The sequence below is a fragment of the Mastacembelus armatus genome, unplaced genomic scaffold (genome assembly GCF_900324485.2).
Source record: "Mastacembelus armatus unplaced genomic scaffold, fMasArm1.2, whole genome shotgun sequence".
In the NCBI taxonomy this organism is placed as follows: domain Eukaryota; kingdom Metazoa; phylum Chordata; class Actinopteri; order Synbranchiformes; family Mastacembelidae; genus Mastacembelus; species Mastacembelus armatus.
In genome coordinates, this window is record NW_022872863.1 from 1 (window position 1) to 13252 (window position 13252).

General features: G+C 42.5%; 2 protein-coding genes and 1 pseudogene across 2 annotated transcripts; 1 reads left to right on the forward strand and 2 right to left on the reverse strand.

The window, feature by feature from the left end:
• Positions 1-518: 518 nt before the first annotated feature.
• Positions 519-2288, forward strand: LOC113137766 (mitochondrial fission factor homolog A-like; the record flags this gene model as incomplete). Its single annotated transcript, XM_026319586.1, has 3 exons — positions 519-700; positions 1950-2034; positions 2129-2288. Coding segments are annotated over 3 exons (399 nt in total), but the record flags the coding sequence as incomplete, so codon positions are not given.
• A 753-nt stretch (positions 2289-3041) lies between these two features.
• Positions 3042-9925, reverse strand: LOC113137767 (dynein assembly factor 1, axonemal-like; annotated as a pseudogene).
• A 315-nt stretch (positions 9926-10240) lies between these two features.
• Positions 10241-12774, reverse strand: LOC113137769 (SH3 domain-binding glutamic acid-rich protein-like). Its single transcript, XM_026319589.2, has 2 exons — positions 12633-12774; positions 10241-10538 (listed from the first exon to the last, which is right to left on the reverse strand). The coding sequence occupies exons 1-2, from the start codon at positions 12675-12677 to the stop codon at positions 10260-10262; spliced, it is 324 nt and encodes a 107-aa protein (XP_026175374.1). The 5' UTR covers positions 12678-12774; the 3' UTR covers positions 10241-10259.
• Between the last annotated feature and the right edge of the window lie 478 nt (positions 12775-13252).

A 13252-nucleotide genomic window follows, 5' to 3' on the forward strand; every position in this document is an offset into this window, starting at 1 on the left:
GTATTAAATACACTCATTTTAAACTACACCCTTTATTAATATGGGAGGCTACTTTTATTTATTTATTTATTAAGGGAGGCAACTTTTATTAGGGGTAACGCCTTTTTATTGGGCGTAGGCTATATTTTTAATAGGGAAACACCCTTTATCATGGGAGGGGCCCTTAATTATTAACTTTATATCAAATTATAGATCTTATCAGCAAAAGGGACCAGTATATTACTACTAACCTCTCCCTGTTTGGCTTGAAAAGTGAATGAGACAGTGGTCTTTATTGAGTAACCTAGTCAAAACGAGCTTCAGTTTGCATTTCTGTTTTTGTGTCCTGTTGTGTTAGTTATTATGGGACTGCAGGTTAAATTACAATACAACAATATTTTTAATTCCTGTACTTGGGATTTTTATAGTCATTAAAGTTGAGGACAGCTTATTTTTCCTTATTTCTCTCAATCTCCTGTTTCCCTCCCCTTTCCTATTTTGTCTCTTTCATCCCTTTTCTCTGAATTGGCTTCCCTTAATGGTGGGCACTGAGCAGTGCAACCCCACCCCCCCCAGCAACTGTCCATCCTTGTCCCCCTCTCACTGTGACTGAGGAAGAACACAACCTGTACAGCGCTAGCGGTGTTCTGTCTTTCATCCAGTCCACTACACGTCGGGCCTACCAGCAGGTCCTGGAGGTGTTGGATGAGAACCCTCGCAGGTGACCTTCCAATCATCTAGTCATTTATGAGGGGGGGGGGGGGATTGGCTTACTAGATCTTGGTCACAGAGGGCAATCCAGACTGCATTAGTCATCTTTTTTTCTTGAGTGTTAAATTTTCTGATTTCTGCTCTTAAGCATCCTGTGTTTGGGGAAAATTGAGGGTTTTCACATTGACTCAATGGTATTTCTGAAGTGCTGTTAGGCCCTTAGTTTCCTTGGAAGCTTTCTTCTTTCTGACCATTTTTTAACAGACTTTTTTTTTTTTAACTTTGAGTAACAAAATTAATACAGCATGTCTTAGTCAAAGAAAAGCTGTGCTGTAATGCGTCTTTCTGATCTGTGACTTTGGTTCAGGCTGTGACTTCTGGAGATAATCCAGATTAACCATCACTGTGAGGACTAACATGTAACATTGTTGTCCAAGAGCTTTCACGTTTAATTTAGAGTTAATGCTTGAGAAAACTTAATTTTCCCTGTAAGGACATTTGTTTGTCAATCCATCATTAGAAAAGACAGAGATAGTGAGAATGAGAAAGGGGCCCATATTAAGTGAACTAGCAGCAAGCATGTATTCTGCTCCAAATGGCACAGGTGATCATGGCTCAACAGAGGCTTTGAACAAACAAAACTAAGCAATAAAGTTTGCACAGAGAATATGAGCTCCTTATTAAGCAAAATGAACATTTAAATATTCATTAGATTTGTTTAAACATTGTTGGGCCTTTTGAAACTCTGAACTTTTGAATATTTGCCTTCCTGTGGACTGCATCTGGTGAAAGCATTTCGCCGAAGAACAGTTTCTGAAAACCAAAGCTGTAGACCTTTTGTGACTGGTTTTGGAAAGATAATAAATAAAAGGCATTTTAAAGGACTTGTGTTTTTAAAAAAAAAAGAAAAAAAAGTGAGAAACATTAACCTGAGGGTTACAAGGACAACATAGAGTGTAGCTGTGCAAAGGACATGCAAGTTGTGTCGGCATGTATAAAGTACTCTACCATGTCTGTTTCTCTCCCTTATTTTTCCTTCTCCCACCCCAATGTTTTTTCCCACCCCCTGCATGAATCCAGGTAATTTCACCTGGCAATAAATCTTCACCATGCTCCTTTTTCCTTTTCCTCATCCTTTTTTACATTAGTCTCATTTCAGGTCATGATGTAGGATTAGAAAAACATATTCTTAAAATGATTGCACAGTATATCCAAAATGTGCTATCTAAACCCTCTGTTGTTGCTGTTCTCTTTTCAAGGCTTGCATTATCAACATATGAAGCCACACTGGATGGGGGTCCTGATGACATGACTGTGATTGATGCAACGGCACTTCGACGTCACGTTAGTGCTTAATAAATACATTATCTCCATCTTGTAAGTTAATTGTGGAACCACTATGATGGTGAATTCATGATTTTTTTTTTTTTATCTGTAGCTTATTAAGTTGAACCGGAGACTCCAACATTTGGAGGAGGAGAACAAGGAGCGAGCAAAGAGGGAGATGATTCTGTACTCAGTCACTGTAGCTTTCTGGCTCATCAACACCTTGGTGTGGTTGCGACGTTAGAGCCGGTCTGTGACGGGACATGAGAACGTACTATTTCTTATTGTATGTCAAATAATAGCTACTTGCTGCACTCAGTCCTATCTGCTCAGTCCCCGGTCAGACTGTGTTGCCACATGGGTCGCACACACACAGAGCTCATGTTTTGTTTTTGTTTATTTAATACATGTACAGTTTTTTTTTTACTCTTCTCTCTAGCTGCCTACATTTTCTCATGTTTTATTTTTATTCCAGATATACCTTGATGATGAGCATGATTTGTAAATATGTGTTCGTGTCACTCAGAGCTTTGGAAAGAACTCATCCAGAGCTAGCAGAGTAGCATAGTTCACCAAAAATGTAACATGTTGAATATTTATTGCAGAGAGAGTAATGTGTGACTTGGAACTGGGAAATGTAAGAGAATTTAATAAAACCACACACGTGGTATCATGTGTTGTCCTGTATTTTTATTGAAGCATCAAGTGAAATGCACACATCACTGTCATTTTGCTGTTATTTTAAGACAGCAAATTTCTCTCAATTTCACATGATGTTATCAGAAATGTAACTTTTACTTTTCTTTTTTCAGTTATTGACACTGTTATATTTTTAATCATTTCTGCCTCATGCTAATTATTTGAATAAATGAATATTACCCTAGGTTGGTATTTTTTCTTTTGATTTACTGAAAACTGACAGTGAGTGGCACTAGTGTACATCTGTTGGACATTTATATATTTATGATATAGTTGTTCATCTTTGTGTTGCCCCTTAAGGGAAAAAGTAAAACATAAAATGGATAAAAGGTCTAAATAATTTTATTACAGACCATCTGTTTTCACTACTTCTAACAGCTAATTATTCATTTTTAAATGAAAGCTGTGGCCTTCTTTGGCAGTTATTGGCCTCACACAGCCAATGCCCTGCCATGCCCTACGAGCGTGTAGTTTAATTTTTGAAAGAATCATTCCAGCTCCTCAATAAGTTGGTGCTGTGGAGTTGAGTTTTGGCTTGTTCTGGACCTTCCCAGGGGTTTAAATATCAGTGGCTCATGGGCATCCCAATCATCTGGGTGCACCAATGATGGAGACTTGTTAGAACTTTCAGTGAGCAATGCAGGACTCAAAGTGGGGATGGTCCCACTCTGATTCCCATTTGACTCATCCTTGTCACTGCCTCCTGATATGACCTCTATTTCTGGTTTGAACAATGACCTCTATTTTTGGTCTTCTGTGTCTACATCATCCAGATCAGGCAGGTCATCAATACACAGTGAGTGATATAGTGGAAGGTGAATGGTCTCCAGCTGCTCTGAATCATCAAAGCTCTGTTACCAGTGGTCCAGGACAGTGTGTTGGTGCAACCTCAACTACATCAGGAAGAGCTGCCCTGAGCAGAGGAGGTTGTTTCTTCTCATGCTTCAGTATATTTCCCTGCTCACACTGCACTCTATCTGACTGATTTTGTTGTTCGTTGTACTTTGTCACTTGCTCTCTTTCTATCTTCTCTGCTGCTGTGCTCCCTTCCTCCCCTTTTGGCTGAAAGTCAGCATTCCCTACTTCTTTCCCATCTATCACAGGCTGCTTTGTCTCTGATTGATCCTGGTCGTTTTTCTGTAATTGCTCATTCTGCAACTTTTGACCTGGTTGCTCTGCTTCTAGACACTCAGTGTTTGGCTGATATCCATTGTGCCTCTGTGGGGCTTGATTCTGCAAGAACTCCTCATGGGCACTCAGGCTGTCCCCCACAAACGTATTGATTTTCTCCTCTTGCGATGAAGTCAAAATCTCGGTGCTGTTTCCCTGACAGTGAGTGGTGGAAATCCCATTCTCGCCTGAAACGAAACAGACAACACTTTTTAAGTAGCCCAGTATGCAAATACGTAAATACTGGGAACCACTGCTGCTGGTTCAATGACTTTATCTGTCCCTAGTGGTTCATATTATTAGCCAAAAGGTTTTATGGTTAGGGTTACCATGCCATAAACATTAATAAATGATCCATAATATTTTAAAGTGAAATATTTCCTGCAGAAAAATAATAGAGATAAGCTCACAAGCTGTCTCACTGTTTTCTTACTGTTTACATTTGCAGCTAGACTATTGTGAGCCAGTGTTATGTCCAGTCAACAAACTTCAGTTATCAGAATATTGTTCTAGTTGATTTGTTCTGCCTTCTCCCTGCAGAGTGATTATAAAGCTGCTCTCGATCCACATTTACTCTGTGTATTTTCGCAGGAAAGTGAAAAGTGCAAAACTGTGTATACCTTTGTCCTGTAGCTCCTGTAGGTGTCGTCTCTCCTGGGCTTTCTTGCGAATCATTGCCAGGCCGTCCAGGCTGTCCTGAAGGTTCCTCCTCTCCCGTGTCTCCCACTGTTCCCTCTCCTTGCGCTCCGCTTCCAGCCCCCCCAGAGCCCATGCCTCAGCACATGCCATGTCTTTGGGGAACACGGGACGACCATCGAGGAAGGTGAGCTGCTTGAGGCGCACAGTCATGGTCTTCCTGTAGTGAGGGATTTTTTTCACCACCTCATTCCCCATTAGATTTAGCACTCGCAGTTCTGGCATGACTTCAAGCACGCGGATGATCTCAGGGTCATTTAACAGGTTGTGAGACATGTCCAGCACACTGATGGCCCGACACTGACGCAAATGCTCTATGTCTTTCAGGGTTTCCAACTTGTTATGGGCGATCTGCAGAGTGCTCAGGTCAGGAAGGCAGCCGATATTGTCTATGGTGAGTATGTAGTTGTTGGAGACATTCAGTGAGCAGAGCTTTTTCAGAGGTTCAAGGTTTTCCAGCTTGTGTATGAGGTCCTGCTGAAGGAACAAGCAGCGCAAATCAGTCTGGGCATCCAGGTTCTCAATACGACAAACTATCTCTAGCTGCAGTCCTAGGAACATGACAATATCACCTGTGCCTCCTTGTTCTCCAGCGAATCTAGAACATTTTGATCTCCTTGATCACAGAGCTCTGACAGAAACGCTTCTACAATTAAAATCTACATCATGCTGCCTTGATATTTTACCAACAAATTTTTTTAAAAATGTTTTTAACAGCTTAGCTCCAGATGTATTGCAGATTGTCAATAGTTCTCTTCAGTCAGGGCAGTTTCCCCAGGCCTTAAAAACTGCTGTTATAAAACCTCTTCTTAAAAAGCCTAATCTAGATGCTTCAGCAGTAAGTAACTACAGGCCAATATCAAATCTTCCATTTCTGTGAAAAATAATTGAAAAAGTAGTTTCTCAACAAATTCACAGATTTATGGTACAAAACAATCTTTTTAATGCACTTCAGTCTGGATTTCGCACACACCACAGCACTGAGACTGCACTTATTAAAATTTTAAACGATTTACATTTGAATAATGATGAATCCAAAACCTCTGTTTTAGTACTACTGGATCTCAGTGCTGCATTTGACACAGTCGATCATGATGTGCTGCTTCATAGACTAGAAGCTTGGGTGGGAGTTACTGGCTCAGTGTTAAATTGGCTAAAATCTTACTTACAAGATAGAGACTATTTTGTCTCACTTGGTAACTATGAGTCTGAGCGAACAAAACTGAAATGTGGGGTTCCTCAGGGGTCTATTCTTGGTCCTCTCTTATTCAATATCTACATGCTGCCCCTTGCTCAGATTATGGAATACTACAACGTTGACTACCATACCTATGCAGATGACACCCAACTTTATATATCAGTATCATCTCATGATTATAGTCCTCTAATTTCATTATGTGAGTGTATTAATCAAGTCAAAGAATGGATGTGCCAGAATTTTCTCCAGCTCAATACAGACAAGACAGAAGTGATTGTTTTTGGCCCCAAAAATGAAAGGTCAAAGGTCATTGCTCACCTTGACTCCATGTCATTGAAAGCTACAAATCAAGCCAGAAACCTTGGGGTAATCATTGACTCAGACCTGAATTTTAACAACCACATAAAATCCATCACTAAATCTTCCTATTACCACCTGAAAAACATTGCTAGAATAAAAGGTTTTCTTTCTACACAAGATGCAGAAAAACATGTTCACGCATTTATCTTCAGTAGGTTAGATTATTGTAATGGCTTGTTCACAGGTCTTAGCAAAGAGTCAATCAGGCAGCTGCAGCTAATCCAGAATGCTGCTGCCAGAGTCCTTACAAACACCAAGAAACTGGACCATATCACATCAGTTCTCAGATCACTACACTGGCTTCCCGTTAGTCAAAGGATAGATTTTAAAATTTTATTGCTAGTTTATAAAGCACTAAATGGTTGTGGACCAAAATATATCCAAGATATATTAGTTCCCTATGAGGTTTCCAGACCCCTCAGGTCATCTGGGACAGGTCTATTGTGTGTTCCCAGAACCAGAACCAAACAAAGTAAAGCAGCATTTAGTTACTATTCTCCTCACTTGTGGAACAAACTTCCTGAACACCTGAGGTCTGCTCAAACTGTCAGCTCATTCAAATCTGGACTGAAAACTCTGTTGTTTACTGCTGCCTTTGAATAATTGTTATCTTTGTTTTCTTAATGTGCTTTTATGTTTTATTTTAATTTACTTTAATTGATTTAAATTTATTTTATGTTAAATGTCTTTATTTTTAAATGCTCTTTTCAATGCTTTTAATGTAATTATATGCCTTGTAAAGCACTTTGAATTGCGTAGTGTATTAAAGGTGCTATACAAATAAATTTGCCTTTGCCTTTGCCTTTAGAACCTTGGAGTTATTTTTGACCAGGACATGTCCTTTAACTCTCACATAAAACAAATCTCTAGAACTGCATTCTTTCACCTGCGCAACATTTCCAAAATTAGGAACATCCTGTCTCAAAATTATGCAGAAAAACTAGTCCATGCATTTGTTACCTCAAGGCTAGATTACTGCAACTCCTTACTATCTGGATGTCCCAATATCTCCATAAAAAGTGTCACGGGGTGTGGGTGGTGTGGTGTGAAGGAGGAGAGGTGAGGACCCAAATGCAGGACAACTGAGGCGCTTATTCTTTCCTGGGATTTCCAGGGCAAACACAAAACCTTAAACCAGGAAACCGGATGAGACGGTAAACTCGAGAGAGACCGGGTGAAACGGTCAAATACAGAAAACACACTTCATCATTATTAATGATCCGGCGTCGAACAAAGGAAGACGGGAGGTATAAATAGGGAGGAACACAACAGGTGATTAAACTCAGGTGAACATAACGGGGACAGGTGAAGCTCATGAACACAAATTACACAAAAAGCTGCCAGAGGCCAGAACGGGGGGGGGGGGACAGGAAGTCATTACAAAATAAAGGCCCTCTGACAGGAAGTCCCCAGAGGGACTCATGACAAAAAGCCTCCAATTAATCCAGAATGCCGCAGCCAGAGTCCTGACAGGAACTAGCAAGAGAGATCATATTTCTCCGATATTGGCTTCTCTTCATTGGCTCCCTGTAAAATATAGAATAGAATTTAAAATCCTTCTTCTCACATACAAATCCCTTCATAATCAAGCTCCTTCATACCTTAAAGACCTCATAGTACCATATTATCCCAATAGACCACTCCGCTCTCAGTGTGCAGGTCTACTTGTGGTTCCCAGAGTTTCCAAAAGCAGACTGGGAGGCAGAGCCTTTAGTTATCAAGCTCCTCTCCTGTGGAACCAGCTCTCAGCCTGGGTTCAGGAGGCAGACACTCTCTGTACTTTTAAGGCTAGACTTAAAACCTTCCTCTTTGACAAAGCATATAGTTAGGGCTGGTTTCAGGCAACCCTGAACCATCCCTTAGTTATGCTGCTATAGGCATAGACTGCCCGAGGACCATCGGTGCACTGAGCTCCCCTACCCTACCCCCCCCCCCCCCCTTCCCCTTCCCCTCCCCTCTCTTCTCTCCTCCCACCTCATGTATATTCCACCATTGAATGTCACTAACCTTGTGCTCTCTCTCTCCCCTAGTTTGTGCTCTCTCCCCTCTCTCTCTCTCTCTCTGTGCCTTCTGCAGGTGTCCCTGGACCTGGAGCTGTATATCGCTGATGTGCAGTTACTGGTCCCACCAACCTGCAGTGTCTATTTGTTGTTTATTGTTGCTGTTCTTTTCTCTCTGCTCTATCCACTCACCCCAACCGGTCGAGGCAGATGGCCGCCCAAACTGAGCCCGGTTCTGCTGGAGGTTTTTTCTTCCGTTAAAGGGAGTTTTTTCCTCTCCACTGTCGCCAAGTGCTTGCTCATAAGGGAATTGTTGGGTTTTTAGTTTTAGTTTTTGTAAAGTGCCTTGAAATGATTTGTATTGTGATTTGGTGCTATACAAATAAAATTGAATTGAATTGAATAGAACAGCAGAGGCCCTGGGTGTCCTAGTTACTGATAGCAGCATTGATGCTAGTCAGGATATTTGGTCCGGGAGCAGGTGCTGGGGGTCTGACAGGGGTGCTCTGAGGAAAGACAGGTGTTTGCTGGGGGGATGAGTTGACTGGCGTTGACGATAATACCCGTGACCTTGCCAGGTTAGGGGTCCGAGGCACCATTTTAATTCCTGATTTCACCAAGGTTTCCAAATGATTTGGAAATCCCATTGGTGAAGCCGGGCATGGGATGGTCAGTGATGAGACTGCAGAGGATGCGGATGCATCTGGGGGGTCCAGGGCAGTGGAGGGGGAACCATTGAAGGTGCTGTTGAGGGGGGATCCTTGGCTGATGAGGGGTCCGTTGCTGGTTTGGTGTGAGTGTTTACTTCACTCCTCTCTTCTCTCAGAGGATCCTTTAGCTGTTCAGACGGCCATCCAGACCCAGTGTGGTGTCTCAGAGAGTGGAGGAGGTTATCCGTTAACCGTCTCACTCCACTCCTGCTCAAATACGGGCCCTTTCCCTTGAACAGGTCGTCGCGTTGCCAAAACAGGTTGAAGTTATCAATGAAGTGCACTCCTCTTATCTCACAGGCCTTGGACAGCCATGTGTTCAATGCAAGCAGCCGGCTGAATTTATTAATCCTCCTGTCGATGTTTGGGAGAGGTCCACTGACAAATGACTGGATTTTCAGTTTGTCAAGTTTCTCCAATAATTTAGAGAAGTCCTGTTTTAAAACCTCAGATTCTCCCTTTCTGGTGTCCACTGCACCCACATGCAGGATCAGCTGTTTGACTCCATGGTGTTTTGAGATGACCTGGGGGAGGAGAGCTGCTATATCAGTGACCATGGCACTTGGGTAGCTGCATGTAATAGTTCTGCTGTTGTTTATGTCACTGATAGCACCGTCTCCAAGCAGAAGGATATCTCTGTCCTTCACATTTGTCACAGATTCTTTGTCTCTGTTTCTCTGACTGGCTCCGTGGCTCCGGTTTTTAAAGTTATTGCTTTTTTGGTTTTCAGGCACAGCAGACATTTCTTGTTCAATAAGATTTAGTTCAGACAGTGGTTGAAACCTGTTACTGAGCTGTATGTTTGTTGATGCTACATGTGGTCCTGGGGTGCCACCATTCTTCTTTCTAATTCTGTGATGATTTGGCTTGGCACCAAGTTTATCCCAGGTGGCTTCATTTTGATCAATTCCCACTCTTGAAGGTTTTGGGAAAGACACTGTATCGTCCAGGTTCAGGGTAGCGTTTTGGTCAACATAACACTTATTACTGATAGTAGGTTTTGGCTTCTTACCACTGGGTCTGAACAGAAGCGTGTCTTGAAGTCCTCTTTCAGATTCCAGAGCAAGAATCTTCATTTGTAACACATTGATTTTCTGAAGATATATCCGGCAGTTTTGGCACAATGTGTTTTCTTTTCCAGACGTGTTGAAATATTCATGTTGAAAACAATCCATGGCTGTAGTCCCTCAATAGGTCAGATTAAGTGTTAAAAAGAAAAATAAAATCCTCACTAAAATTCCAGATGCTGTTAAAAAAGGGGTAAAAAGGTGTATCATAAAATCATTAGGTAAAAATATATGAAATAAAAAGGAATAAAAGCAAAGTAAAGCTGGCAGAAGCAGGAGCAAGCAGAAAAGCGCCTGCACTCTGCAGAAGCAGGAAGCAGGCCTCACATTCACACCTCACAGTTCACATTTTACAGTGCGCTGATAGAAAACTGGGAAAACTGGTCAATGAACAGAGGTCTACAGCATAGTGAGTATTGGCTGTGAACATACTCACCCCACAGTAGCTCTCTTCGTTGAAGATCTGGGGGGGCAGGCGGATACCGTTGGTAGGCTTCTTCTCTTCTGGGACATTCTGCCTCATCCACATGCAGTTCGCCTCATTGCAGGTGATGTCCAGCTGAGTGTAGTCCACTTTAAGAGCCTCCAGGAAGGCAACCACATCTTGCTGCTTCTTCTTGATCTGAAAAGCAGAAAAACAAATCACGTCTATAACAGTTAAGAAAATCAACCTGACTGCACAGGATATGGGAAGAAGCCTTTAACATTTAAAAATGGAGCACAGTGGTATAAACCTATGAACTAGATGACTGACAGAAAATGAATTGCTAACTAGTTTGATAATACTTTACACTGGTTTGACAGGTGTTAGTACACATTATGACATATCATCATAGTAAATTGAATATCTTTGTGTTTAAACTGCTAATTCAACTGAAAATATAATATGAATAAGTCATTTTGTGCACTGGGAAATTGTGATGGGCCGTTTTTCACTAATTACTCAAATTCTAGGCAAAACAAATATTACAAAATAAAAACACACACATCAGGTTCATTGCAAATGCAAATTACTGTTCTTAGCTCTGGCTGTTCAGACAACCCTCCACTTGGAAAAGGAAAACATACAGACAAGTTCACTCAGGAGGGTCGGACGCAGGTCTCTGTGCTCAGAGAAAACACTGCCATCCAACTGGGCCACCGTGCCCCCACAGGCCAGCTCAAACTGCTTATTTAGCGTTGCCAAAAGTAGATCTAGAAGATGAATTCCCTCCGCCTGTTGTACACACCTCACATAGAGCAGCCTATAGAAAGCTGAATGTATATGTGATCGGAAATGCTATAAAAGCCTCGATTAACAGATGTTATGTGGAATAAATTGTCTGAATATCGGGGTCTGCGACAAGAAGGACTGTCGGAGCCCCTGTTCTAGAAAGCTCCGCATGTGATTACTTCGATTTATAGGCGAATGAAAGGGACGGCTGAGGTACCTCTGAAACACAGATCTGACCATAATCCAAGTCTTCAACGTGCCAACAGGCTTTAGGCAGCCAAATCAACGGCAAGTGGCATTCGTCTGTGGGTTTAATGTGACATTCGGGGGATTGTTTTCCGGTCCCAGTGTCTTATTGTGAAGGGTCAATGGGGAAGTGAATGTCTTACAGTGATGTGTGCTTTTCGTGATTGCTGATACGCGTCACCTGTGGACCCTGAAGACTTCCCTGTTATAGATCGAGCTGTCACTAGCCGCCGGGTTGTCTGCCACCTTGCATGCCCTCGGAAGGACGTTAGGATCATCTGTGTGTTTTGCTTTGCTCTGCACGGCCGCTGGAAGGATCGGAGGAATCGCCAGGTCGCAGCAAGTATCACGTTTTAAATATTGACTAATTGGAACTGCTAAAGTGGAGACGATCTTCTCCTGTGTAGAGCGGACCCCGAGGAGGAGAGAACCTCGACGAGGGGGACGCTTTTCTCTGTTGGATTTATTTTAGTTACGGACTACAACGGAGCATATCTCGCTGTTTTTGAGCGAGAGAAGAGAAGTGGACGCACCGAGCTCTCCTTATGCCAGAGAAGCACAGGTGCGTCACATCATATAACTAAGGGTTTCCTTTTTCTAACCCGTGTCCTTGCTTTTCTACAGTTTCGAGTGGCTGGTCGACTGGATCCCTGTCAGACCACGGGGAGAACAGTTTTCCGTCAGATTTTGCTCTGCGGGCACCCATTGGACTACATACTCCATCTCTGAGGACCATTCCGGCGGTACCGTGTCCGGCCCTCAGAGGAACCACCCGCTCCATACGCCTCACCCTGCTTTGGATCCACATTCACTGGTCATCCACCTCACTGACTTTCCTTCACCTTGTTATTTACCGTAAACTTCCTTTTCTTCTCACATACTCGGACTCAGGTGGTTTGTGTTTACGAAGTCAAGATCCACATAAAATTAAGCTAAAAAGCATGACATTTAACGCTCCTGAGCCAGTGTGGGTGAAAACTGACATCGGTATGTGTGATATCGTCAATAAACCTAAGAAGAGGCCGGGAAGGTTTGTCTTCATTCAACTAGTTTTATTGCCAAGCACCAAAAACTCACTTCGTAACTCCTGAGTGTCACAACGTCCCGGGATGATCTCCTCATAACTGAGTACCAACACTAGAGAGCCCTCTAGTGACTACAACCAGCAACAGCACGTAACCAATACACTATATAACAGTATGAAACAAGGAAAGTTCACTCTTAATGGGAAATCTGTCGCATGGGCCGAACTCTTACCGCTGTGGATCCAGATGGAGAGGCGAGGAATACTTTGATAACCATTTTGTTACAATTTTGTAATGTATTCAACAAGTGGGCTCTTAAAGGAGCAGGGAGCCTCCGATATTATTAGAGCGCACCCAGGACGGAGACATAGGACTAAGACACACGGAGACATAGGACTAAGATCTCACACACACACACACACACACACAATGCACAGGCTATTTCTGTCTCCAGGCTCCAAATAGTGCAGGATTGGTGGGATGGCCCCTAGGGGCGCAGCACCTTATTGACTGATTGGCAGCTTCAGCTGTCTGTCTGCCTTGGGGACAGTGAAGTTCGTTTCCAGCTCCTTGCTGAGTGCATATATGGACAGAAATATCACAGAGCAGGACTGTAGGCTGTAACATATTGGTATGTTATATGTACTGTGTGAAATTTAACCAGCAGAATTACAGACTGAGGTAAATATGCAGCTACACAGCAAAATAGAAGAAAAACAAGAAAATCAGAAATTTAATTTGATTATTTTATTGATGCCAGTTAATTGAAATGTGGGAAGAAACCGGAGCACCCGGAGTAAACCCATCATGCAGCTGTGTTGAACATGTGGCGGCGTGGAGAGCTGAAGTCCT